Raw genomic sequence first — 26,996 nt, 5'->3', positions numbered from 1 at the left:
AGCCTTGACCTCCCCTCCTCCAACGGGTGTGGCTCTACCTCATTCAGGGTTCCCAGCAGGGAGAAGCCAGCAGAAGGCAGGAAGAGCTTTCCTGCCCAAGTCCTTTCCACCTGGACTTTGCAACGTGAGCAAGAGGCTGAGTTCTTTCACCCTGCCCTTCCCCCACCAGCACTGTGACTGTGCAAGACAGTTCGCCTGATCGGTGACAACAGACATATGAACAAAGACCAGAGGGACATGAAGAACAAGTCCTGATGAGGGCCAGCCTGGGACTGTGTTCTGACCATTGAGCCAACACTAGGCTGTGTGGAGCCACACTGAAGCAGACGACAAGAATGTGGAGGAACCAACACAGCTGGTTTCTTGGGAAGGCCGGTATCATCACTCCTGGATGGAACCAGGCCCATCCTCTTTGCCCAGCCTAAAGGGATTCTCATTCATTCATTCTCTCTCTCTCTCTCTCTCTCTCTCTCTCTCTCTCTCTCTCTCTCTTCCCCAACCCACCCCACACTTAGTTTTACATCTGGCATTTTGAAGTGTTGAATGACGTTGGTTGGTCCTCATTTGTAACACACACCCTTTTCTCCCTCCTGCCTATAGTATAAGCTCTCTGTTGTAATGAGGCTTTGAAAGATAACCTGGGAACAAGTCAAGGTAGAAAACAGCCAAGAGCAAACAGTTTAGAGTTTTAGCTCCTAGTGGAGACACACCCTGTCAACCTGTCCCACTCACCTTTATAAATCCCACAGAGCCGTGTAAAGTATGTGTTGAATAATCTGATCCAGTCATGACAATATGTTAAATCCACTGGCTCTTAAAGAAGCTGTTTACTAGATTGTTCACATAAATGTTTGTTTTGTAAACTTAAATTTACACACACACACACACACACACACACACACACACACACACACACACACACAGAGTCATTTTTCTCATGTTTTCCGATTTGATTTCCTAGTTTCACCCTTTAGGTATGGGCTGAAAAGGCCATGTAATTGTAAAAGCTCATAGAATTGATTATTCTGTCTTTTTTTTTTTTTTTTTTTTTAAATAGGAGTGTGGGCACTTGAATAACACACATGAGGTCCCCAGAGAAATGGAGAAAGATAGACAGAGAAAGAGACTGATTTCAGCAAAGTTATAAAGTTAGACTACGAAGAAACAAAAAGGATTTGACAATCACAGAGCTCGTTATATAAGAACATCAGTAATAATAAGCTTGAAACAATATGATAACATAACAATCTGCTGGTCTTTTAATGCAGGAAAATAACCAGAAAATAACACAAAAATACTTTAAAAAAAAATACAGCATCACACATGAAAATATTTCCATAAAATGTAATCTCTGCTTGAACACAGAACTTTTCAGTCCTCGTTGGATTCACATTCAGAATTTACACATTCTCCTGGGGGGTGCAGAGTCACCTTCAGCCAGGCAAAGATCAGCCTCTTCCTGAGAGCTGAACGGGACACTTCCTGTTAGACATTCAGTACTTCAAGGCTAATATTTAATCTTAATTGGCAAAAAGTTTAGTGCAAATAGTTATACTTAGCAGCTTAACAAAGTTCGGATGCTTTTAACCCTTAATGCCTTCCCAGAGTGAATCCACCTCTTTCCTGAGTACCAACTTTGACCTTCAGACGTGCTGAAAGCTGTCAGAGATGACCCTGTTTGTCACATGTGGAGTTTTCTCCTGCAGGATGAAGAGTTTCAGTCATTACACAAATGAACCAAAATTCTTTTGCACTTGGGAAGCTCACTTTGATTTGGTACAAAAACAAACAACAGCAAAAACAAACAGAAAGCAAAACAGAGTCTGAATGTTGTCATTTCTCTAGGGAGTGGAGTCACAATCATTCCTGAATGTCACTCATCTGCTTCTCCGGCCAACGGCAGTGACACCCAGAGGAGCCGGCCAACAGTTTACACCAAGCCCTGCAGACAGGAAGGCTCAGGACTGAGGAAACCTCTTCAATCAAATCCTACACTCTCCAGTAACAATTTTATTTCACTGGTTGGAATTGCCAAAAGGCACATGAAGGAAATGAAATGAAGGGGAGCCATCTGACTCAAACCTGGTGCTTTCCACTCAGCCAAGATTTATTCTAGACATGAATAGAAGCCAAAGAGCTTCCAGCCAGAGAACAGTGTGAGCTACAGCAGTCCCACCAATTGCCTCCCTTTGACTATCCATTCCCTTTCTAGTAAGGCCTGGCTGGCACTGCCTCAGAAAATACTGTGCCTTCTTGTGCCCTGACCCCTGGCTGGCTCTAGAGAGAGAGGGACCCTTCCCAGGCTTGAGTGCCTGAATCAGCTTCAGTTTACATTTCACAGTCTAAACATATGAGCTTTCAAGAAATTGAGATGACCCTTGAGGACACCATTTCATCGGTCCTCAATCTTTATCAACTCCTAACAGTTTCTCTTTCCCTTGGGTTCTCTCCACCTACTTAGTAGCTTGGTGTGTGTGTGTGTGTGTGTGTGTGTGTGTGTACGCCTCTCTTGCAGAGAAAAGTCCACCTCAGTCACTATACTCTTCTCTCTCCTTTGGGGTGTGGAATTTCTCATATTGGCTGGCCAATTTCCATTTGTTGTGCTGAGTTTTGAGCAAAGCAGCCAAGGAAGTCTTCCGGGTGACATTTCTAGACACTTCCCGGCTCTTGACCTTCCTGGCTGGGGAAGAGCTTTGGACTAAGGAATAGACAGGGAAGATAGGTTTGCCCCGGGGTGCACCCAGGAGCTGCCACGTTTCCCCAGAGACATTACTTTTCAGATACTGCCACGGCTTCTTACCACTGCAGTCCCGAATGTTCACCCGAGAAGCCAATCTTTGCACCAGCAATTTGATGACTCCCTGGTGCCCATGAATAGCTGCAAGGTGCAGTGGGGTATAGCCACAGCTGGACCTCACGTTTACATCGAGTGCAATCCCCGCCTTCTGGGCTCCAGAGACCAAGTTCTGAAGGGCACTCAGGTCACCGTGCTTTGCTATCCAGTGCAAGGCTGTGTACCCCGTCAGGAAGTCTCTGTGCAAAGCCAGCTGGGGGTCCTCCCAGAATAAAGTCAGCACGTGAAACCAGGAGCCACTGGCAAGCCTCACAATCCACTCATGCTCCCTGGCATCTAGGGGGACAAGGGGAGACCTGTGCTCAGAAGGTCTGTGGAATACCAAGGCTGCAGATCCATTCCTGCTGGGGACACATGAGGAGTGTGGCTGACTGGCCACAGTATTAGCATCTGCCAATTTGTGTACCAAAACAACATCCACCCTTGGGCTGGGCAGGGCTCCTGCCTTGGAAGGTTTCCTAGACCGAGGTGGGCGCCGGCTCCTTTTCAACAAGTCCTCATCAAGAGACTCCTCATCTGAGGAAGAGGGAGACTTGGTTCTCCCTGCTCGAGAGCTCCTCCTGATAGACCTCCGGAACTTGGGGGCAGGGAAGGGCTCCTGGTGGTGGTCCCCAAGGCTTTTAGCCACCGTTGGGACCTTCCGAAAACTGGGTGCATTCCCTCTATTCCTGAGGCCCCGCTGGATCAGGCAGGGGCTGCCTTCGTTTGGTGACACAAGCAGCTCCTCAACTGGATCCCCAAGCTCTCCCCAAGAGGAAGTTCTCAAGACAGGTTGCAGCCCCTCTTCGGGGGTTCCAGGAGATTCTCTGGGTCCACTGCTACTCTCCTCGCTGCCATGGCTCTCTTGATCCACAAAGTCATCCAGATCCTGAAGGGACAGCTGACAGCGAATGCTTCGAAAGACAGTAGGTGGAGGATTCCCCGGCCAGGATTCTGAGGACTCGTCAGGAATCACAGGAAGGAGAGAATGAAAAGACAGAGAGGGCTCTGGCAGCGCCGAGTTGGTCTCCGTGACCCTAAAAGCGGTTTCTGAAGATAGCTGGAAGAAGTTGTCTGGCACTACTGACCAGGCGCGAGTGGGCCCCTGGATCCCCGGCTCAGGCACCTGCGGGCATCTGGCTACCCACTCGCGAGTGCGCTGCTGCTGCTGCAGCTGCTGGGTTGAATGGTTCGGGGAGCTGGCGGTAAACAGCTCCAGCGGCTCTCTGGAGGGAGCCGGGTAGGTCAGGAGCGCGGGCGGGGACGTCGGGCTGCCTGCAGCCCCGACGGCGGCCGGAGGCCAGACAGGCGTTACAGACACAAGCGCGCGCTCGGCCGCCGCTTCTTCCCGCAGCCACCCCGGAGCTCCGAGGTCATCCCGGGCAGGCGCAGCGCGCTCCGGCTTCTCCCAGGCGGCTACAGGGTCTCCGACATCTTCCGGCAGCGGCTGTCCCGTGGGCTGTCCCCAGCCGTTCTGCTGGCACTCCCAGCAGCAGCGTCCCTGCGTCCCCACCGCCGCACACCTGCCTCTGGCTTGAGCAGCCTCTGGCCCCGGTGTCCTCTGGCTCGGGTTGTCTGCTGGGTTGGGGTCTGATTCGGCCTCCTTCCGCGCGCTGCTGCCCACTAGCTCATGGTCACCTACGTCCACACGGGTCCCCGCACCTGCCGGCGGCTTCTGCGGCTCCGGGTCACGGTGGCGGTGGCTCCGCGGCTGTCCGTCTGCGGGGGCGGGTCGCTGCAGGCCCTCCTCCCCCAGCAGGTCCCTGTACCTCCTCTTGAGCACCACGTACTTTGTGCCGTCGGGGTCCTGGCGCACTGCGGCCACCGAGTTCACGAAGCCCTTGAAGAGCTCGCGACGCTTCTGCAGCTGGCCGGGAGGCACGTGAGGGTCGCGCAGGAAGCCCTTGAAGTGGCTCAGCAGCTCTGCGTTACGCACGCGGCCCCCGGCCTGACACAGAAAGTCCAGCAGTGCCTCCTGGCTCAGCTCTCCGGCCATCGTTGCCGGGTCCCTAGTCCCTGAGGCGGCTGCGTCTCGAGCTCCCAGTGCGCTTCCCCTCCGACCGAAACCCAGGCCTGGCGAGTGTCACCTGCGCTCGGGGTGGCGCCACCCGCCTCCATCAGCCGCGGAGGCCGGCGCCGCCCTCATCCCCAGGGCGCTCCCGGAGGGCCGAGGGTCCCTAGGGGCGGGTGCCCAGGCTGAGTCCTGGCGCGCAACCCTGGTGGCAGAGGGCGGCTCCGGGGCCGCCCCTGAACGTCGCTGGCCTGTCGCAGCGAGTCCCCGCAGCGAAAGTTCTCGGGATAGGTCGGAGTCGGTTTCACCTGCGCAGTGGCTACGCCTCCTCCTGGACTCTGGGGGAAGGGCTCAGCCCGCCTCCTGTACCTCCGCCCTCTGAAGTATCCCCCAACCCCCGCCACCGGTCCCGGGTGAGTCAGGCTGGTCACAGTCACGGACAGCGTAGGGAGGTGAGGCCGGGGGCGAACTGAGCTGGAGGCGAACCGCTCTCCGGGGCGTGCACCCACCCCGGGGCCTGGGAGGTATCAGGCAGGTAGGCTACCGATTGTCCCTCAGAGTGCCCGCCAAGCTAGAAACAAAAGCAGAGGGAGGTCGACTCCCTCCCTCTCTCCCCGCGGCACGAATTACAGCCACAGTCCACAAGGGTGGGGGTCCAATAGACAAGCTCCCCACAGTTTCTCTTTATTTGCTAAGTCTGAGGAGGGGCTTAGGAGTTCCCAATTGCAGAATCCGGTGGGGTCCGGAAAACCCCACCTAGATCCAAACCACATCTCTTTTAGTTTGGAGATAACGAGATACTGAGAAGGGCGCTCCCAGAGCACCCGCTTCAAGGAGTTTAAACACACCTGCCTAAGTCTGTGCTGAGAGCGAAATCACTCTGAAAGCTACAGACCAAGGTTGGGTTTTGCCTTTCATTTTCCTACGTCCTTGTCTGAGGTTACAGTGCTCAGTGCCAGAGGGGCTGGGGGAGGATTCGCTGTCAGAGTTCATTTCCTAGGAAGCCAAAATCCATAGGAATGATCTCCTCAGCTAAGGTATTTGATACCTAGATCTATTTTTTTTTTTAATTTAGTCTAAGATTTGTGAACAGAAGAGATTCGCTCCATCTGTTTCACGTTGACTTCTTAGTGAAGTCTTCGCTTTCAGAATGGAAGTTGTCTTCCACACATTTAAAAATGTTGAACACGTGACAAGGAATTCCACCCCAGGAAGGGGGATGCTAGACTCTCTTGGTCTGTTGAAGGGCTGTTGAGTCCACCCTGATTCAAGTATTTAGCCTCCATGAAGAGGGAAGAGTTAATCCACCCAGCACACTTCATCGCTAACAGTCCTACACTTCTGTCTGGTGTGGGTGCTTCTCTTTCTTATCTTGAGTCGATTTGCATGCTTTCAACAGTATCTACCTATTGTAGCCTCAAGCCCCTACGTCCTCAGCACAGCCTTCCCTCCCCACCTTTCCGTAACCAAATGCCTGTGTCTGCATCCTTTCTTGACTGTCAATGTTTCTAGAGAATGTATTATTCTCTATTTTTCCTCTCCTGGTATTTGACGCCCTTTTTCCTGTTCTCTGTTTTTTTTTTTTTTTTTTTTTTAACTTTGCTTCACAGCTCCAGATTTTTCACTAAGAATATCTTGAGTATGTTGGTCCTGCAACTGTCGACATGTGACATGTTTTAGTATGATCACTCCCCATTCCCCACCCCAGCACTGGGGATTGAACCAGGGAACTCATTTGTGCTAGGCTGATCAATCTAACTGTCAGATAGGCCACATCAGCAGTGCTTTATTTAAAATCTCAACAGAACCCTGGTACTTTTCCATGAATGACTTGGAATCCTTGGCTTTAAATTATCTAGGTCAGAAAGAAGGACTGTTTGTCTATTTGGGGCAGTTTCTAGAATTGAAATCTGGAGAAGCTGTTCCCACTCCATATAACTTTGAGGCCTTAAAGAAGTTATTAAAACAAATTTTTTTTTTTTTTTAATGAAACTTCAGCTCATTCTTGTATTTATTTACTGGTGTTGAGTCTCGGTGAGATTCACAAATGTGGGAGGGGGTCCGAATGGAAACCTCAGGTAGGCAAGTCAGGAGAATCCCTCTGTGGTACCTTGCACAAGTACATATGCTGAGCTGCACAAGTGACCAAGAGGTAGAATGAGGATGAGAGAAAGGGGACGGTGCCAAAGGTTTTGACACCATCCACCTTCAATTGAGGGTTGAATTACTAGGTCTATAGTTGTTTTGGTGTCTGGACACCCAAGTGGTTTGGTATCCTCTTGCTTGTCCCAGGGTAAGGGACTGGGTAGGTGGAAGGTTCTACATCTTATATAAGGGGCACCTTCTTCCTTCCCTCATATTTAGCTCATTATTTTCAAAGTTTTTTTTTCTACATTGCTGAACATTGCTATGATTTTATATAAAAAAGAATCTCTGTTAGAGAACTCTGTTGGTAGCAAAAGACCAGAGAAATGGCATGGGTTAGCATGCTACTTGATTTAAGAATGGCACAGGCCACAAGCTGGGGTCCTTGGATACACGAAGGAAGACCTCAGGCTCAGCTCAGGGTGAGGAGGACTTTGCATTTAAAATAAAAAAAAAGTGAGGCCATTAGGGCAGAAGACACTTTTGTGAAGAGGGCTTTGGCTTCACTTAAGTATTTTGGGAGCTGGCTGCAAATACAGCTGCTTGGCTTTAAGGTAGAGGGGTGCAGCTGTGTAGGAGGGGGTGCAGAGGAAGAAGGGTTAGAGAAGAGGGACTAAGGAGTCCCTCTCCCCAAGCCAGAGCCTTTTAAGAATTCCCCCAGAGAGTCTCAATCAGATCAGATTTCACTTGAGAAACATCTAGGAGTAGATGCTGATTTAGGATTATGGGTAAAAAGAATATGTATCAGAATGAGTAGAAAAGAACATAAACACAGCAGTGTTGCATCCAACCACGTCTAAGACTACGCTTCTATTTCAGAGATGTTAAAATGTAAAAAGAAGTACCTCTTAAAATACAGGAATTGCAAAATAATGAATAATAAACAAACAAACAAACAAACAAATAAATAAATAAATAAATAATGTTGGGAGTTGTGGTGCATGCCTTTGATCCCTGCACTCAGAAGGAAGAGGCAGATGCATCTCTGTGAATTAATTCCAGGCCAGCCTAGAATACATAGCAGAATTTTGGACTTGCTAGGGCTTGTGTGTGTGTAGTATTGGGACTCAGATAGGACTGCCTGAGGGTAATGAAACGTGAGTGCTCCCACTAGCCGACTAGCCTTATAACTATTGGACTAGATGAGACTATGTTACTCTTTCATTTGAAAAGACACTTAAGGAAGTAAGGAGGCTGTATCTCATTCATCCAGGCGCATCTCATTCATCCAGGGGCAGGAGCAGGAGAATTGTGAATGGAGACCATCCGAAGTTAAACAGTGAGACCACATCTCCAAAAGGAAAAAGAATATGAGGGTAAGGGGAGGTGACGCGCCAACCAGAGGAAGAGTCCAGATGCTGCTGAGACCATGCAAGAAAAAGGTTTAAAAAAAAAAAAAAAGGTTTGAGTTCAAGAGAAGCTGAGAAAAGGAGATGAACAGATGGATTCAAGAGATATTTAGAAGGTGAATTCAATAGGATCTGGCACCAGAGTCATCTGGGGATGAGGAATCAGCTTGGCAAGCTCTGAGTAGCTGAGAGAGGTTTGGCATTATCTCTCCCTCCATTGGAGAGAAAATAGAGAAAAGGTAGTTTGTGGAAATACAGAAAGATGGTAAATTCAACTTGGGGCATATTACATTTGAATAGAGATATCTAGAGGATAGTTAGCAATATAACTTTAGGTCACCAAAGTCATGCCATTCACATCTACAAATGCTCATTCAAAGCACAGGAGAGGAAATTGCTAAAAAAACAAAAACAAAAACAAAAAACCAATATACAGGCAGGAGGGCAGGTACAAAAGGCCAAAATGGCAATCTCCAGAGATATGGAGGAAAGGCCTCCTCTGGGGACTTGGAAGGGACCCCAAGAGGAACACCTGTGTCTCAGCAGAGCAGGATCAGGAGGGACAGCTTTCTTGAGACACTGCCAAGGCCGATAAGAAGGAAAACAGAACTAGAGCTGGCAGGTCACTGGGGCTGATCTGGAACAGTGTCAGAACAGTGGCAGGGACTGAAGCCAGTCACACAGAAACCTGAGGGGCAGGTGGGGGAGAGAGTGCAGGGAGAAGACTCACCCACTCTTCCCTAGACATAAGGAAAGATGCTACATTTAGATACAGAGAATAGCATCAAACCACGGAAGCAAGTTTTCTTCTTTTAGGGCAGGATTTGATCTTGCATGTGTGCTGAGGGAAACAAGCCAAGAAAGGCTGAGCAAGGATCATAAGTGACACATGGAAACAGGAGGAGGTACGGGTGGCCTGGGAGCCCAGAGTTCAGGAAAAGGAGAGCTTGTTAATCTAATATGAAGATTCTTTAAAAATCTGATTTTAATTATATTAATCTTCATCAACCAGATTTTAAATAGGCTACTTCTCATAAAGAAAGCATAAAGGTAACACCAAACTTTCAATCCAAGAGACAAGCCCAAGGGGGCAGACACCTGTACCTAGCATGAGCCTTGAGCAACTTCCAAAGCCAAAACTGTGGGAAAGAAATAGAATTTGAAATACAATTTGGCATCCCCTATCTTTAATATTAGGCTTGTGGTATTTGCTGATTATAGTGTAAGAACTAATCGTGGTTAGCAAAAACTTAAGAATTGTTTGGCTTTGTATAATTCCTTTTATAATGTATACTCCTGTTTGTGTAATTCACATAATATTAATTGAGCAGCTTTTCACTGCTGTGACAAAACACCTAAGAAGATAACTAAAGAGAAGAAACTTTCCTTTTTGGCTTGTGGTTTCAGAGCGTGTGGTACATGGCTGCTGGGGCCTCTGGCTTTGGGCCTTAGACAGGGCTGAATGTCATGGTGGGAAGCACACTGTGGAGCAAATATGGTTACAACAAATTAAAACTTTAATTTTAACAACTCATCTTTACTGATTACATGGCAAGGACACAAATGCCACAGGCTGGTCTTTTCAGATGATGCCCTGGGTGGTGCTCATGACTCATCAGCTAAACATGTTATTAAAAATTGGTATTTATATACTATGGTTGGCACGTATCTGAGGAGAGCTAAGGATACTAATTTAGCATGCTATTAATAAGTCTGGCAGCCCAAAAAATCCTTGGCAAACACACTTAGGCAGATAATTGGATTTCCCCCAAATTTCAAAGGCTAATTTATTATATATATATATATATATATATATATATATATATATATATATATATTTAAAGTTTTTGAGACTTTAATACAATCTGGAGCATATTCACCCCCTACCTTTCTCCTCCCTCTAATTCCTCTCAGACTTATACCCCTTCCTGCCCCTCTGCCTCTCTTTTTAATTATTTCCTCAAAAGCTAATTTCTTACCACATACCAACTATTATATTGATGTAGTTGAGGTATTAAGTACAGTTCTTCCTGCTGTATAATTATAAATGGATGTCAGTTTTTCAGAAATAAGGGGTGGGCAATAAGAAGACTGAAGGAGGTAAAGCCATTTATTGTCACCTGCTGACCTGAGTTCAATTCCCCAGACCCTTGTGTTACCATGAATTACGCTTTACAGGGGAGTAACTCGGAAAGTATGTGCAAGACACAAGGATACAAGCAAGAAAACTGAGAAGCTGCCTGGCACACAGAACATACATCTGCTAGGACCTAGCTCAGCAAAGAGTGACAGAAACTAATGGTAACATTAAAATAGAAATCTCATTCCCACACAGCACGAGCAGCCCAGAGTTACCACAGTAGCTGCCGCCATCGCCATTTGCCCAGATGTCTGCCATCTTATGTCCTACACATTCTCAAGATGGGATTTCCATGCCAGATCTAACTCTCTGTCGTAGCATGGGTCATCATATCCATATTCCAGCTGTAGGAGGGAAGGAAGGCAGAGAAGAGGACAAAATTGCTGTCTGGAAGAATTTGCACATCGCCAGGCATAGTGGTATGTAGCTATAACCTTGACATGTAGGAGATGAAACAGGATGATGGTGATTTTAGGCTAGCCTTGACCACACACCAAACTCTAGCATAGCCTGGAATACAGTGTCTCAAATATATTATATATATCATACATATATATCAAATATATTATTCATATCATATATATCAAATATATAATATGTCATATATATCATATGATATAACATATTTGATATATATAAATTTGTTTTAATCTTTATTATTTCTGTGTATAAAAGAGACAGATGTATGGGTATGTACAGGTACACGTGTACATGCATGCGTGTGCTACAGTTTGCGTGTGTGCTGTTCAGAGGTCAACTTCATGCATAGCTACTCCTTTTACCTGTTTTTTGTTTGTTTGTTTGGTGTTTTTTTTTTTTTTTTTAGCTTTTTCGAGACAGGGTTTCTCTGTGTAGCCCTGGCTGTCCTGGAACTCACTCTGTAGACCAGGCTGGCCTTGAACTCAGAAATCCGTCTGTGCCACCACTGCCTGGCTTCCCTCCTTCTACCTTTACTTGTGTTTTAGGGATCAAACTCAGTCCCAGGGAATTAAACTCAGGTTGTCAGGCTTGTGTGACAAGCCACAGAGCCATCTTTCCAGTCCTGAAAGGTATTTAAAAAAATAAATAAGTAAAAACGAAAACATAATAGTTGCATACAAGACTGCTGATCACACTCCAGCATCCAGAATGTAATCTCAGGGCCACATGTAGGTGGCAAGAAGGGTTGAGAAGAAAAACTCTTTGTTCTGGAGAGGCATGCTCTCAATTAAAAACAAGAAGCTCATTATTACAAAACCAGCTTGATCATGGGAAGCACTATAGGCCTTTGAGCAGGTCAGGTCTTTATTGAATGACATCATCTCGGATATTTCAGGTCTTTTATCCCTCTAGGGCCCAGATCCCTAAACACCAATCACACCCTCTCAGTCACAGTCACATCATCCATCGGGAGTGGCATTATCCTTAAGCTTTTGGTTTCTGTGGAAGGCATCTGCATCTATCATCACATTCTCAGTGGGTCACTTTTTCAGGGCAGTTCTCTTCAGCCATGTACTAAGTTAGACTTCTTGGGTGACCCTTCCCCTCTAGTTACACAGATGAGAATCTAGGTCAGTGTCTAACCCAGGCAAAGCCAAATAAAATCTTTTTTCCAGGTTTTAAAAATCAGAACCAAGGAGAAAAAATTTGATTCCTCTGTGTGATAGAAGACCCCAGAGTCATCCGTGTATTGCTGGGCTGATGCTTTGGAAAAGAGTGGGTGGGGCCTCTCTTCAGAGACACCAGGGGGCATAGCAGCTGCGATCCTGAGTCTATGATAAGCTACTACTAGTCAGAAAATAAAGGTTAGTCACCTAGTCAGGGTTAGCTAGTTAGGGTTAGCCATCTAGTAAGGGTTAGCCATCTAGTAAGAGTTAGCTAGTCAGAGTTAGTCAGCTAGTCAGGGTTAGTCAGCTAGTCAGGGCTAGTCAACTAGTCAGGGCTAGTCAGCTAGTCAGGTTTAGTCAGCTAGTCAGGGTTACTCAGCTTGTATGAGTATGGAAGCCAGAGGTTGATGTTTGGTGTCTTCACCATTTTTTTTTTTTTTTTTTTTTCTGAGTCATGGTCTGTCACTGATATGGAGCATGCTGATATGGCTAAAGACACTAGGTAGCCAGTCCCAGGGATCCTGCTGCCTCCACTTCTGCAGTACTGGCATTGCAGGCATATGCCACGGCACAGGTCTTTTTTTTTTTTCTTCCAGGTACTAGGGATCAAACTGGGGTCCTGGTGCTTGTGCAGCACCCACTGTCTGCTGAGCCATCTTCCCAGCCCTAGGTAGAATTTGTTGTGGCTCATGGTTCAGAGGTCCGAACCCAAGGCCAGTTGGCCCTGTTGCCTTTGGGCCTGTGTGAGGCAGTGCACTGTGGTGGGGAGTGTGTAGAGGAATGTACCACGAGGTGAGCAGGGACAGCTGGGATGGGGCTACAGTCCCACTGTCCTCCTCAAGGACATAACCCCATGACCTCACTGACCCTCACCTCTCAAAGGTTCTACCAGCTCTTGACAGTGACAGTGCCAAGCTGGGGGGACCAGGCCTTTGCCTCACGTGATTTCCAGAGAAAAATCTCACATACCATTTTACATTCAAGAGAAGCGAAAACTTGTGTTCACACAAGAACCTGCACACAAAGCTTCACAGTAGCATTATTCATGTGGCCAAAAGTTAGGAACAGCCCATCAGGGAGATGAATGAGTGATTTCTTACACACACCAGGACATGGAGGGAACCTGAAGGAAACAGAAGGTGACAGAAGAACTCTCATAGAGCCACACGTGTTCTGGGAGTCCTGTTATATGACGTATGAAAACCAAATGAATCCATGAAGGGAGTAGATTTCCAGGGTGTGAGAAGGGAAGGAATAATGATCTAATGGCTCATGGCTCTGTTTCTCCTGTTACCCACCCTAATAAATTCCCACCATTTTAGTTAAAACTGGATAGACTACATGCACACACACACACACACACACTCCATAACTTCAATTTTTAAAATGTGAAACACATCACTTACGTTGCTTTGGATTACAAATTGGCAAGTGAGTATTGAGTTGTGTGTGTGTGTGTGTGTGTGTGTGTGTGTGTGTGTGTGTGTGTTCAAGACAGGGTTTCTCTGTGTAGCCTTAGCTGTCCTGAAATTCACTCTGTAGACCAGGGTGACCTCAAACTCAGAGATCCACCTGTTTCTGCCTGATAGGTGCTGTGATTAAAGGTGTGTGCGGCTCCCACCAGGCCAAGTATTGACCTTTTAATATAAAAGCAGGTATGTGAGTGCCCACTGTCAATTGCATGTTTAGGGGGTCTTCACTGTTACTGTTATCGTGTCCTTCCTCCCTGTCAGTAGGCTTAATTGTTATGATATAACAAAACCATCTATGTATATTTGGTCTTAGTCTTTGGTTCCTCCTGAAAACCTGGCAAACTCTGAAGTAACAGGTGTGTCTTTGGTCATTTCTAATGTCTTTCTGAACTTGTTCTAATTCAGTGATTCAGAATAGACCTTTAGATGGGTTCAACAAGGAGCTAGTCACATCAGGAAGATGAAGAACATGACTAGAGGGTTGAAGCTGTCAACTCCCATCAACTACTTGCTTTTCTTGTTACTGTGACAAAACACCTGATGGTTTCAGGAGATAGAGTTCACCTGGGTGAATGGAGTATATTTGTCAGTACATGTGGGAGCCTTACATAGTATCTCCTCTATAGGCTTAGATTTTTTCAAAACCTACTTTTAATAAGGGTTCTTAAATGCTTTAACCTTCCTTCTAGCCCACCACCCACCAAAGGTAGTAGAAAAGAAAGGTTTTTAGGATACGAGGGAAGTGGACCTGTTTAGAAATTGTTCTTTGGAGCAAATCCCATTTTGTTGTCAGGAAATCAGCAGTTTGGTTCACAGGATTCAGCATCAGTGGCTCGATCCACTCACAAACACTTCATGAATATACTCAGCCGTCCAGTCCAGTAGTGTTGGGATAGCAAACATGAATCAGCAGCAGTGGCATCACCTAGCAGAGACAGCCAGGCCTCAACCAAATTAGCATGAGTCAGCAGGAGAGATTGCCTGGAGCAGTTCTTTGCTCTGCTTCTCTCAATGAAGTGAAGATCAGTGAAGACCCAAGACCAAGAAGCATTGCAAAGCTAGATATCCAAGCTTCGCCACTGTCCATTAAGTCCTATTTATACTCCCTCCAAACATCAGGTATCTTCCATGGGCCTTGCCTCACCATGTGTCCTGCCTCAGCAAGTCTGTCTTAGCAAAACTCCATATGAGTTTGTGTTAGCTATCATCACTCTGCCAGTCGGCTCAAGTCCTCAGAAGCAGCAAGAAGCCACCAGAACACCACCAGAAGATTTTTTTGGTGTGTTTCTCTCTATGGAGTCAGGACAAACAGAGCTCAACAATGAAATGTAAGGCAAACCAATACTTGCATATCATTAGTGAAGAATCCTTCATCGCGTATCCTCTGATGTGTTTGCTTTAGCAAAATATCCCTTTTCCTGTGTCTGCTTCAGGAAAACACCATTCGACACATTCCAAAGAAACCAGAAGTTTCCATTTTACTTCTCCTCACATTTTAGTGGATTGCAAAGAAAGGCCCAGAAGCAGAACCAAACCTAAGACCCATCTCAAGCAGCCCAAGTCCACAACTAAATCCCAAAGGTTCCATAACCTTCCAAACCAGCAAGCACCACCAGCCAGAGACCAGAAGTCCCAAAACGTGAGCCTGTGGCAACATTTCACAGTGACATTATAACACTCCGTTTCATTTCTAGGGAAGAAAGTGGGGCCAGAGCATGAGTGGTGTCACATGATTAGTAATTATCTCAATTAGTTGTTCCAGGTGATTACATGTGACACAGGGAGGGGACATGTCACACACCGAGAGCAGAACTCCCACCTCTTCTTCAGACTTCACCCAAATCATCTTTAGTATGAAACTGCTTCCAGAACTGGGCTCGGTACACATATCTGTTATCCCAGCAGAGATAAGGGAGCAAAAGTTCCCGCCCAACTTCCTCTACATAACACGTTTAAGTCCAGCCTGGGCTACCAGATTCCCTGTCTCAAAATAACAACTACAGCAATAAGAAAAACCAAAGCAACAACAACAATGGCAGCAGCACAAGACAAACATGTGGCTATTTTTAACTTGTACCATTTGCTGTTCAGCACCTGCAGGGTCCAGTGAGTCAGTCAGTCCGCAGTCCTGAAGCAGAGTCCCGGGAACCCTGAGACGATAACCATACTGGTGAGTAAGCACCATGGATCACCCCTAGGATTTCCCATGCTGGTGTCTACCCTGTGGGGTGAGCTCCTGACCCGTGTGGCCTATGCAAACCACAGGCACTGTGAGTACTGAGTGTAATTACTGGGCACCCAGCTTGTACAGAGTAAGTACTGAAGCAAACCGGGGCAGGGAACACTTGAACATTATGCATAAGCTTTGTGAATACTACCAGCAAGCACTTAGGTCTTGAATACCAAATAGAAGCTTTTGTGTTACTAGAGACGCTTCTTCAGGTCAGATTCAAGTACCGACTCTCTTAGGATTTACTTATTTTATATGTATGAGCCTCTCGCCTGCACTTTTGTCTGAGTACCACATGCAGACCTCATGCCTGCAGTTGGAAGAGGGTGTCAAAGCCCCTGGAACTGGACTTATAGATGTTATTGAGCCACTCTCTGGTTGCTGGGAACTGAATCCACATTCTCTGCAAGAGCAGTCAGTGCTCTTAACCTCTGAGCCATCTCTCCAGCCCCAGTGTTGACATTAAAAATTATTTATTTATTTTGTGTGCAGGGGTGATATGAGGGGAGTCCAGTCTCTCCTTCCTCCATGTGGGTCCTGGGGATCAAACTCAGGTCCTTGGGTTTGGCAACAGGCATCTTGTCTTACTAAAGCCATCTCTCCTGCCCTTGACAATTACTTAGAACTAAGTCATTCTTAACTACACACATGCTACAAGGTGTACAATAAACAGTGGCAAATAAACTGTCTTTTTCTTCTTATTGTTCTATTAACCCCCGTTTTTGTAATTCTAGTTTACACAAAATTGTTTTGAGGCGTAAACATGGCTGAAGGCTTTCTTAGCCATTTGATTTTGTTTTCTTCCATCTGGAGCAAGCCTGCAGGGATCTAGAAACGCTGTGCAGGAGTGGCAGGGCGCCGCCTCTCTGAGGGGAACAAAGCTTATTTCCTTCAATAGAAATTTGTTTACATTGATTCTTCAGGGGAGTCGAATGTTTCCACACTTGCTTCCATCCTCCTTCAACACACCTGCCTGTTATTCAGCTGGTTCAATACCAGTTTCATGATCTTTGTTTTAGATCAGGACCTCACCCAACTGAACTAAAAATCCAAGTGGAGGCAATCTTATTAAAGTTTTATGCCACAAAACTGAAACTAGATTGTTCTTAGAACTTTTGAGTTACTAAAAGAGATACCATGAATAGCCCATTTTCCAAAAGACCGATTCTAGTTGACATATAATGTTTCCCCTGCTTCAATTCCACCCCTCCCCTTGATAAGGAGCAGGAGTAAGCTAACAGGGAAGCCATCCCTTGGTGGTGGTGGTGGTTTGTTTTAACTTTGTTTCCCTGTTCCTGGTTAAAAGGAAAGTGACTTGAGGATAAGCACCTCAGGGCTCAGTCGCCAGCACCACATAAATCCTGTCTGTCAGCAAAGGTCTGTAACCCCAACAGTCAAAGGGTGGAGGCGGGAGGATCAGGAACTACTCTCCCATCGCAGCTGGAACATCCCACACGTGGAGCTGCAGGATGACCAGATCCCAGACCCTATCTTTAAAAACAAGCTAAATCTCTCTGCTCAGCTCACCATATTGAAACATATGGTCTACTTTACAGAGTGAAAGTATTGCCAGATTCTAGATTCATTTTCTTTTAAAGCCATTTAAGATTTGTAAGCCTGTTTAATTTTTTTCTTTTAAGATATTGTTCATCCTCACATAGGAAGGACATTAGAAAGTCAGACCATGAATATAGGTAGCAGAGTGGCAGAGATACTCAAGACTCTACAAAGACAACACATAGTTTATTGCAAGGAAATTGCATCTCTCTAAGAAAATAGGAAAATGGTTATCTATTACATCTGTACCCTTAGGGTGCAAACAGGCAGGGGAAGGACAACACTTTTAGAATTGGAGAAGGACAAAACATCAAACCAATTCACAAGGCACAACACAGACTAAGTATTTATAAAGTGACCATTTTAAACTAGGCTTTAAAAGTAATTTTTTTTCGGTGTATGAGTGTTCTATGTACACATATGTCTGTGTATCACATGCATGCCTGGGACCCAAGAAAGCCAGAACTGAGTGTTAGAAACTCTGGAACTGAGGTTGCAGATGGTTGACAGTTGGATTCCCAGGTTCTGGGATTAGAAACCTGGATGTCTGAAAGAGCAGCCAGTGCTCTTAATGGATGCTCCATCCCAGAGATAGGTTTTTAGGAAGTTGAACCAGGTGTGATGGCACATGTCTTTAATCTCAGCACTCAGGAGGCAGAGGTGGGCAGATTTCTGTGAGTTTAAGATGGTCCTGGTATATACTGAGTTTCAGACCAGCCAGGGCTACAGAGTGGAAAGGGTAGGTGGGGGTAGCTATGGTATAGGAAGGTCAGGCAGGTGGGAGAGAACTGAGTCATCCTTTTGAGGCATAATACACTTATTACAGTGGAATCTGATTTTACTAAATGAGTTAAAAACACCTCACGAGTTAAAGTGTTTTGGGTTATATTTGCTTGGTGGATCTAGTACACACATTACCAAGTCTCTACTTCTGAGCCACATTCCCAGGCCTAAACATCCAATGGAAGACTTGTTTTATCACAGGATTCAAGCAATAGTTTTATGGCTATTTCACATGAGAATATTAATGATTTCACTGGTTTGTTTCATCAAGTCATAGTTGGAAGGACACAATGGCATTTTCCCCCTCATATTAAAAGCTTGCAGTCAGCTTATCATGATGAGTCTTCATAGACTTCCTTTTGTGAAAAGGCAATACCATGTATTACCTTTCTAATACTTTAAAACTGCACAAAACTGTTTATGACACCTTCAGAAAATTGTGAACATTAATAAAATTATGGACTTTTTTAGCCTGCTAACTGAACAACACTTCGTCTCCTCTAAAATGTTTCTTTACTATAGTAAGTAGTTCATCTATTTTTGATTGCTAATTTAATTCCAGGAGTAACAATTTTACTTAGGAAATGATTTCACAGGAGAAAGCAATAGGCAGAAAGAAGAAAAAATATTTATATAGTAATCTTTCAAATTCCATTAGGTAGGGGCTGGAGAGATAGCTCAGCAGTCAAGAGCACTGGTTGCTCTTCCAGCGGACCTGGGTTCAAATTCCAGTAATGGTGGCTTGTAACTGTCTGTTAACTCCAGTCTTTAAGGATTCATTCTCCTGTGGATTTCTTGGGCATCAGGTGCAAACACTTGATACACAGACATTTATGTAAGCAAAATGCCCATGCATGTGAAAAAAATTTATTAGGTACAGGGTTTATAATATTACTTAGTATTTTGGGGGTTCAGTTCCTGTCTCAAGAATAAACTCAGCTGTGTCTAGTGGAGTTCAGCTCTAAATTTCCATGATGACTTGCATATTCTCCAGGGTGTCTAGGACATTCAAGTGTCCTGACAGTGATGATGAACATGGACTAGGGTCATGTATGGTGATGCCCAAGTCTACAGAGTACCAACCAGGTAACCTTTCTGAATTTGAAGTTCTTTAATTCAGGGTTAATAATATATGATAGCAGATGACACTCCGCTCCATAGCCCCTCAGCCTATTTCAGCTTGGGGGGACAGCTTCTGTAAAATGTTTACTAGGTTATATGTAATAACAGGAGGGGTGAAAGGAAAGGAGGAGGGAGAGAGAGATAAAAAATGAAGAAAGAAACTGGGATCAGTGTAATATTTAACAGCCATAAAACGATGAGATACATTTCAGTGTTCTCATGCCATGGATGTTTTTTCCTCCACAAAACAGAGGAATGGTTCATATCCTGTTTGCACAAACATTTCTATTGCTCAAGAAAGAGTTAAATACTGTCTTAAAGGTAAGTCAATGATATAAACATGGAATTTACAAAGGAAAATGGGACTGGGGAGATGGCTTAGTGGATAAAGCATGTACTACACAAGTGTGAGACCAGGGTTTGAATCCCCAGAGCCCATTTAAAAGTAGGTATGTATGGTGGCCACTGAAGTCCTGGTACTTGAGAGTCAGAGACAGGAAGCCTCAAAGGCAAGCTGGCTAGTTAGACTAGCTGGAACTGGTGAGCTCTGAATTTAGTAAGAGACCCTCTTCAACAAAGAGAGAGTAATCAAGGAAGTGAAGAGTTCTTTTTATTCTATTTTGTCTCCACTCAGAAACTAGGCCATCAACAATTTGTTATCCATCCTAAATGTAAGGTACTTTGCTTCTGCAGCTGATCTGCCTGTCTGAGTTGCTCTGAGGCTAAGAAGCTGCAGTCTCTGGTTTAGCACCTCATAATAATAACAGCAGGTGGCTAGGTAAAGAAACCTTTTGTTCTATCTCTGAAGGAGTTGCATAGCTCTAAATTAAAGTCTCAGGAAGAAAAGGGAAGTGATCTCTGTTCTCAGTACTGGAACAATTTTTGGAGTTCATGATCACATGGTAAAAAGTTCACTATGAGTCTGCAGATAAATTCAGGTCATAAATTGAATAAGAGGTTTATAACAGAATGTCTATATACATATCTACTAGGAGTAATAATCTTGCTAAACACTCATCATTTGTTACTAGCATATAGGTTCATGCAAAGTTAAAAACCATAACTAAGCTGTCCTTGAAGTTTTGTATAGATAAATCCAGGCAATATTTTTATCTCTTGTCTTTGCACCTGTGATATACATCTTCAGCTCCTTCTTTATGACCTTCGGTTAATGGTTCTTATAACTGCTTGGAAGTTTGTTATTATCTCAGAAGCAACTAAGTAGCTCTGTTACAAAATGCGCTCAAGTGTCTTTGTCAATGTTGCTGTTCTGAAACAATGGTGACCCTAGTATGCTGGTTGTTTCTGCAGAATAAACACTGTTTGCTTTTACATAGTATCTGAGTCTGGGGTCTTTCTTCAGTGATTTTTTTGGACCCTTTCAGAAGAAATTCGATATCAACTTCAGATATATATATATATATATATATATATATATATATATATATATATCTCAATATCACCACCCTCACACCACATAGAAAGAGAGGAAGAGAGAGAGAGGATTCCAGAAGACATTTTAAATATCGATAATTGTTCAATAAAGTTGTGTTTTAAAAACTATAACTATAACCCAGCTGGGCACTGCAGCATGTGCCTGCAACTCTAACACTAGGAAGTAGAGAGAGAAAGATCATGAGTTGCAAGTTGGCTTCTGGCTACATGAGACCCTGTCTCAGAAAAACCAACCAGACAAACAACCAAAAACCCCTTAAGCCTTGTCTGTTTGTTGGGTATAGGCATAATGTTCCTGTGCACGGTGTAACGGTTATCCTTGTAGTCTTCAATTGCTGATTTATTGGCCTTCACATCTTATTTCAATCTGGGCACAACATTGTTATTCTTATGTCAAGAATTTCCTGTGACAAGTTTATGTAAACGATTCTTACCATTTATTCTTTGCCTTGTCTATAAATGCTAACCACCCAATGGCTGGGTAGCCAGGAGAGATAGAGATAGAGATAGAGATAGAGATAGAGATAGAGATAGAGATAGAGATAGAGATAGAGATAGAGATAGAGATAGAGATAGAGAGATAGAGAGATAGATAGAGAGATAGAGATAGAGATAGAAAAAACAAACAAACAAACAAACAAACAAACAAAGGAAATACAGGGGGGAGTCTAGCCTTTAATGGCTGAGCCATCTCTCCAGCCCCACCACAAACTTTAAAATTGGAGCCCCAAAATAAATAAATAAATAAATAAACTCAATGCTGCCAGTCACAAAGCCCAAGCCACCTTGTCAGTTGATAATTAAGGATTCTATTTTTTTAAAAGAATCATTTACTTTATGTATATGAGTACACCGTAGCTGTCTTCAGACACAACAGAAGAAGGCATCAGATCCCATTACAATTGGTTATGAGCCACCATGTGGTTGCTGGGAAATTGAACTCAGGACCTTTGGAAGAGCTGTCAGTGCTCTTAACCACTGAGCCATCTCTCCAGCCCCAAGGATTCCTAATTCCTTTCCTTTCCTTTCCTTTCCTCTCCTCTCCTCTCCTCTCCTCTCCTCTCCTCTCTCCCTCCCTCCCTCCCTTCCTTCCTTCCTTTCATTTTTTTACAAAAGAGTTTATTTTTATTTTATATATAGGAGTTTTTACCTGCATATATGTATATGTACCATGTGTGTACCCTCAGAAAGCAGAATCGGGCATTGGATTTCCTGGAACTGGAGTTAACAGACTGTCCTGAGCCTATGGATATTAGGAATGGAACCTAAGTCCTCTGCAAGGGCAATTCAGTGTTCTTACCTGCTGAGTCATCTCTCCAGCAACATTTTTTCTCTTAAAATTTCTTTCTTTGCTTGTTCCTTGACTATTTGCATCTATTGTATTGCTAGTTCCTCAACCTAAAACTGACCTTAATACTTGCATGTAATTAAAATGGTATAAAAGCAAAAAGGAGGAGGGGGGATGGGATGGGGGGTTCTAGGGAGGGGAAATGGGGAAAGGGGATGTCATATGAAATGTAAAAATAAATAAAATATCCAATAAAAATAATTTTAAAAACAAACAAAATTCTTTCTTTCTCTTTGTTTCTCTCTCTCTCTTTCTTTCTCTGTGTGTGCACACGGCATGCATGTGGAGATCAGAAGACATTTTAGATGGATCTGTTCTCACCATCCTTCCTGTGGGCCCTAGGGATTAAATTCAAATTATTGAATTTAGCTGCACCAAGTGTCTTTACTCTCTTAGCCTTCTGGTTGACTTTCTCTCTATCTTATGCTAGTTATTGAAAGATTTTTTTTTTTAATGTCACATATACTGTTAGTCTGAAAGACTATATAAGGAATGACCATTTCCATAGCATCCTGGAGAAGTCAGAACTACAGGGTTTGTAGAGTTGGTGGTTGTAGGGTATTTATGGAAGATTGGTGAGTGTAATGCAAGGGAAGTTGTTTTAGTGTTGAGAAAGTTCCATTGTAATCTAGAGTCTGATAATCAATTAACTATTAAAAAGCAGTGTTCCTCTGCAGCCAGTTAAGGTAATCCAGTTCTTTTTCTCAGGAGGACCTGGTATGCAATGGCTGCAGGCAGCATTCCTTGGGAATGCATGCAGCCTGTTGCTTGTATGAGTTCTCTTAAGTAACCTTGAAGGACATTTCTGATGGATGCTCATGTCTCTGAACTCACACTTTCCCCATTCTAGGCTCCAGACAGGTAGGTGGAATGCCTTTTGGAAGCCCCAAGGCACAGTGGCCAGGGTTTATATTGGCCAGGTCATCAGTTCTAGTCACAACAAAGAGTATGTGATTGGAGCCCTGCACTGGGCCAATTTTAAACTTCCTGGTTGACTGAATCCCATTGCAAAGGAGTGGGCTTCGCCTAGCGGAATGCTCATGACTTTGAAGATGTGGTAACCAAGTGTGGTGGTTTAATGAAAATGGCCTCATAGGCTCGTTTAGTCACTAGGGAGTAGAAGAACTCTTTCATAGCATTAGAAGGATTAGGATGTGTGGCCTTGTTGGAGGGTTTGAGGTTTTCAAAAGCCCACACTTGGCCCACTGTTTTGTTCTTTTCTTCCAGCCTGTGGCTCGGGATGAAGCTCTCAGCTCCTTCTCCACAGCATGCCTGCCATGCTTGCTGCCATGATCCCTGTTATGAGGATAATACACTAAATCTCTGAAACTGTAAGCCAGCCCCAATCAAACGGTTCCTTTTATAAGAGTTGCCTTGGTAACACACCAAGAAACTGCTCATCCTCAATGGAACTGGATCAAATATGTTTCTAAAACATGGTCCCCTCTAATGGTAGGTCCTATGCTTCTGAAGTCTTCCGCGGTGCCCAATCCTGCGTCCTCCTCTAGCCTATCATATATATGAATCAATCTTCCATCTTGACCTAAAAGTTTAAAAATTAAAAGCAGTGTTCTGAAGGATTTTCAACAATATAAAAGTAATACAAGACCACTCACTCACCTGAGCGCCAAGCCGCCGAGCGGTTTACCTAGACCTGCGCCCTCGCCTCATGTCCAGCCGCAAGGCCAGCCGCGTGCCTCCCCGCATAGACCCCCGAGCCCGATGACGACATGGAAATGCCCGACCTTGTCATAGATGTGAAGCCGGACCGCAACCTGGGGTCCTTGGCGCAGGAGCCCTGGTCCGCGAGGGACATGCCCATGTTGAGGCTCTTGGATGTGGAGCGTCCCCTCCAAACCGCCTCGCGCCCACTTGGCGCGCCCAACACAAGTGCCGCGATGCCTCTGAGTTCTTCCGACCGCCAGCCCTGGACCGACAAGCACCCAGATCGGTTGACCTGCGGCCGCTGCGGGAAGATCTTCCCTTTAGGGTCCATCATCGCTTTCATGGATCACAAAAAACAAGGCTGTCAGCTCCTCCAAGTCTCCAGCTCCATCTTAGAATCCAAAGAGCTGAAGGCTCTGAGTTGCCTACAATGTGGCAGACAGTACACCAGTGCTTGGAAGTTGCTGTGCCATGTCCAGTGGGACCACGGGCTATGCATCTACTAGACACAACAGTTGCAGACCCCAGAGGCTCCACTGCTGGGCCTGGCTGAAGTAGCTGCAGCCATGTCAGCAGTGGCAGTGGGACCAGTTGAGAACAAGCCCCCTCCAGTAAGCAGTGCTGCACAGCGGAGCCCCACCTGCTTGGTGTGTAAGAAGACACCTCAGCTCTTTCAGCAACCTCAAGGTCCATATGCGTTCCCACACTGGTGAGCGCCCCTACTCCTGTGACCAGTGTTCCTATGCCTGCACTCAGAGCAGCAAGCTCAATAGACACAAGAAGACCCATCGGCAGCCAACACCTGGGAGCCCCTCCACTTCTGCCAGTAGCCGGGGAGTCTCCCCAGCAGCCCCTCCTGAACCAGCTGCCTATGCACACTCCCATGCCAGAATGTGGAGAAGGCTTGAGCTGCAGCAACAGCAGGACTCCAGGAACCTGGGGCCCCTTGCAGTAGGGCTCAAGGGGGTCCAGGTTTTGTTGGCTGGGAAGCCACTGTCAAAGTAGAGAGGACTGACCCTGTAAAGATCGAGAAGACTGAGAAGACACCACCTAGGAAGAGTTATAGGCCCGGGGTCAAGTGTGAGTTCTGTGGGAAGTCCTTCACCAACAGCAGCAACCTGACCGTGCACCGTTGTTCACACTCTGGCGAGCAGCCCTATACCTGTGACCAGTGCCCCTATGCTTGTGCCCAGAGTAGCAAGCTCAACCGCCACCGCCGCACCCATGGTCTGGGGACTGGTAAAACTGTCTATAAGTGCCCACACTGCCTTGTACCCGTTGGCCTACAGGCCACACTAGACAAGCACCTGTGGCAGAAGCACCCAGCGATGGCCTGAGACGTGTTCTGTACAAGTGTCACTTCACCAAGCAGACATGGGCCAGCACTTAGCCTTTCCTTTTATATGCATAAACCATCTCCTATTAAAAAAAAAAAAAAGTAATACAAGTACGTGCTAGCTTTAGTATCACCAAAATTCTATAAACATGCTCACTGTTTTGGAAGTAACTAGACCCCTATTTATATGTGCTTAGCTTTTTAGTTTAGATTCTCAGATGTTTGTAAATTAATAAGTGTGCATGTGTAAACATTCATGTACATGCGATTTATTTAAAGAAAACCAAATTTAAACGCAGGAGCAATATAAACCCTGCTGTGTAAACAGTGACAGAGTTCTCTACATGCTTAAATTCAGTCCCTTTCTGATTGGGGTATTTGATCTGATTGGAAAAAATAATGAAAGAAATACCAGATGGAGAAGGGAGGAAGGAGGGAGAGGGGAAGTCGGAGGAAGGGAGAGATGTAGGAGCAGGTTAGGTTTCTGGAATATAGTGTGGGATTAATTCTTTTTTTTTTTTTTTTTTTTGGTTTTTCAAGACAGGGTTTCTCTGTGTAGCCCTGGCTGTCCTGGAACTCACTCTGTAGACCAGGCAGGCCTCGAACTCAGAAATCCTCCTGCCTCTGCCTCCCAAGTGCTGGGATTAAAGGCATGCAGGGATTAATTCTTAACAGGATTGGTGAGTCAAATCTCAGTTCGTTTCCCCACCCCATTCTTTGAGGGCCCATTTGATTCAGTCAGTCATTCTTTTAGTACCTTTAATTATTATTTGCACAATTTTCCTTTGCTGAAACTATAGTATTAAATGCGCATAATATAATTGATCATAGAAATGCATGCATTTTAACCTCCAGAAGCCATGCTTTCTACTGACCAAGAAAACCGCACTTTTGTAAATTGGTGCTGTCTGCCAAACCTGACCTCATGGACTCATAACAGATTCTTATGTTGCTCAGAGTTTTGGAGGTCTCAGGCTGGAGTTGACTGGCTCCATTGACTCTGGGCCTGAGGTGAAGCAGCCACCCTGACTGGGGCATGTGGTAGGGCAGAGCTACTTGTCACAGTGCCAGAAAGCAAAAGAAGGATCAGAAGAAAGGGACTGGGTTCCCACAATCTCATATTCCCAGATGACTTCCCACCAGGCTCCATCTTTCGAAGGTTCTCCTATCTCCAAGCAGTGGTAAGTAGGACCCAAGACATTAACAGTGAGTCTGTGGAGGGCACTCAGAATCCAACTTTATGTAGCAGGTCACAGGATGAGCCACTTCTGACCCACCCACGCTGTGCTTTAAGCTACTACGTTTTGGGAACGATTTTTTATGCAACAATAGCTGACTAGTGTTCTATATCAAAACACATATAATCTTTTTGCTTTCTTTAGCTGCTAATTCAGCATAAGTGAGAAGGCAGAGTTTTAGGGCCATGTTTTTGGGGAAGGAGGAGGGATGGCGAAGGTTATAAACAAAGGTATCAATTTGTACATGTAGGAACTCAAGGATGCCCACGGTGGGAAGGTACAGGGTTTTTGCTCATTGCCAGAAGGAAGCATAGAATAGCTGCTGGGTGGGATGACGGCACACACACAACACTACAAACAAACGGCGGGCATGGTGATGTGAACATTGGACTCCCGTGTTTGTCAATCCTCTGTGACCTGGGGCAGAAGTGGTAAAATAGTATTTGGAGAAAGCCCATAGGAAAAGCTCATCAGTGGCCTGGCTATTCAAGACACCGGGAGGGAAGACATGGTTATGTTGACTACTGCGTCTTAGCATAGCTCCTGGGACTTGACCTGACTCAGGGCAAGAGAGAATGAAGAAAAGACAAAGATAAACATGCAGAGACACAGATGCAGCTGGATTCAGGCACACTGGGCCCTCTGATGAAGACTCGACAGCACCCTGCAACTGCAGAGTACTTATCTTATAGAGGTGAACAGAGAGCAGAGACTATTTTCTGCAGC

At 45.2% G+C, this 26,996-nt stretch overlaps 1 protein-coding gene, 1 non-coding gene and 1 pseudogene across 3 annotated transcripts; 2 read left to right on the top strand and 1 right to left on the bottom strand.

Moving 5' to 3' along the window:
* Positions 1 to 1,236: 1,236 nt before the first annotated feature.
* Positions 1,237 to 5,160, bottom strand: Sowahb (sosondowah ankyrin repeat domain family member B). Its single transcript, XM_076926479.1, has one exon. It carries the CDS (start codon positions 4,827 to 4,829, stop codon positions 2,529 to 2,531), a length of 2,301 nt encoding a protein of 766 aa, XP_076782594.1. The 5' UTR covers positions 4,830 to 5,160; the 3' UTR covers positions 1,237 to 2,528.
* Positions 5,161 to 5,257: 97 nt separating this feature from the next.
* Positions 5,258 to 25,555, top strand: LOC143439849 (zinc finger protein 296 pseudogene; annotated as a pseudogene). Its single transcript, XR_013107872.1, has 3 exons — positions 5,258 to 5,379; positions 15,628 to 15,706; positions 23,259 to 25,555. The product of XR_013107872.1 is annotated as a zinc finger protein 296 pseudogene (transcript).
* On the top strand, positions 22,703 to 22,836 carry LOC143439887 (small nucleolar RNA SNORA70). Its single transcript, XR_013107891.1, has one exon. It is a non-coding gene; the product is annotated as a small nucleolar RNA SNORA70 (small nucleolar RNA).
* Positions 25,556 to 26,996: the final 1,441 nt, after the last annotated feature.

The sequence above is a fragment of the Arvicanthis niloticus genome, chromosome 27 (genome assembly GCF_011762505.2).
Source record: "Arvicanthis niloticus isolate mArvNil1 chromosome 27, mArvNil1.pat.X, whole genome shotgun sequence".
NCBI classification, from domain to species: Eukaryota; Metazoa; Chordata; class Mammalia; order Rodentia; family Muridae; genus Arvicanthis; species Arvicanthis niloticus.
The sequence above is the reverse complement of the archived record's forward strand: the minus strand, read 5'-3'. Positions and strand labels throughout refer to the sequence as shown.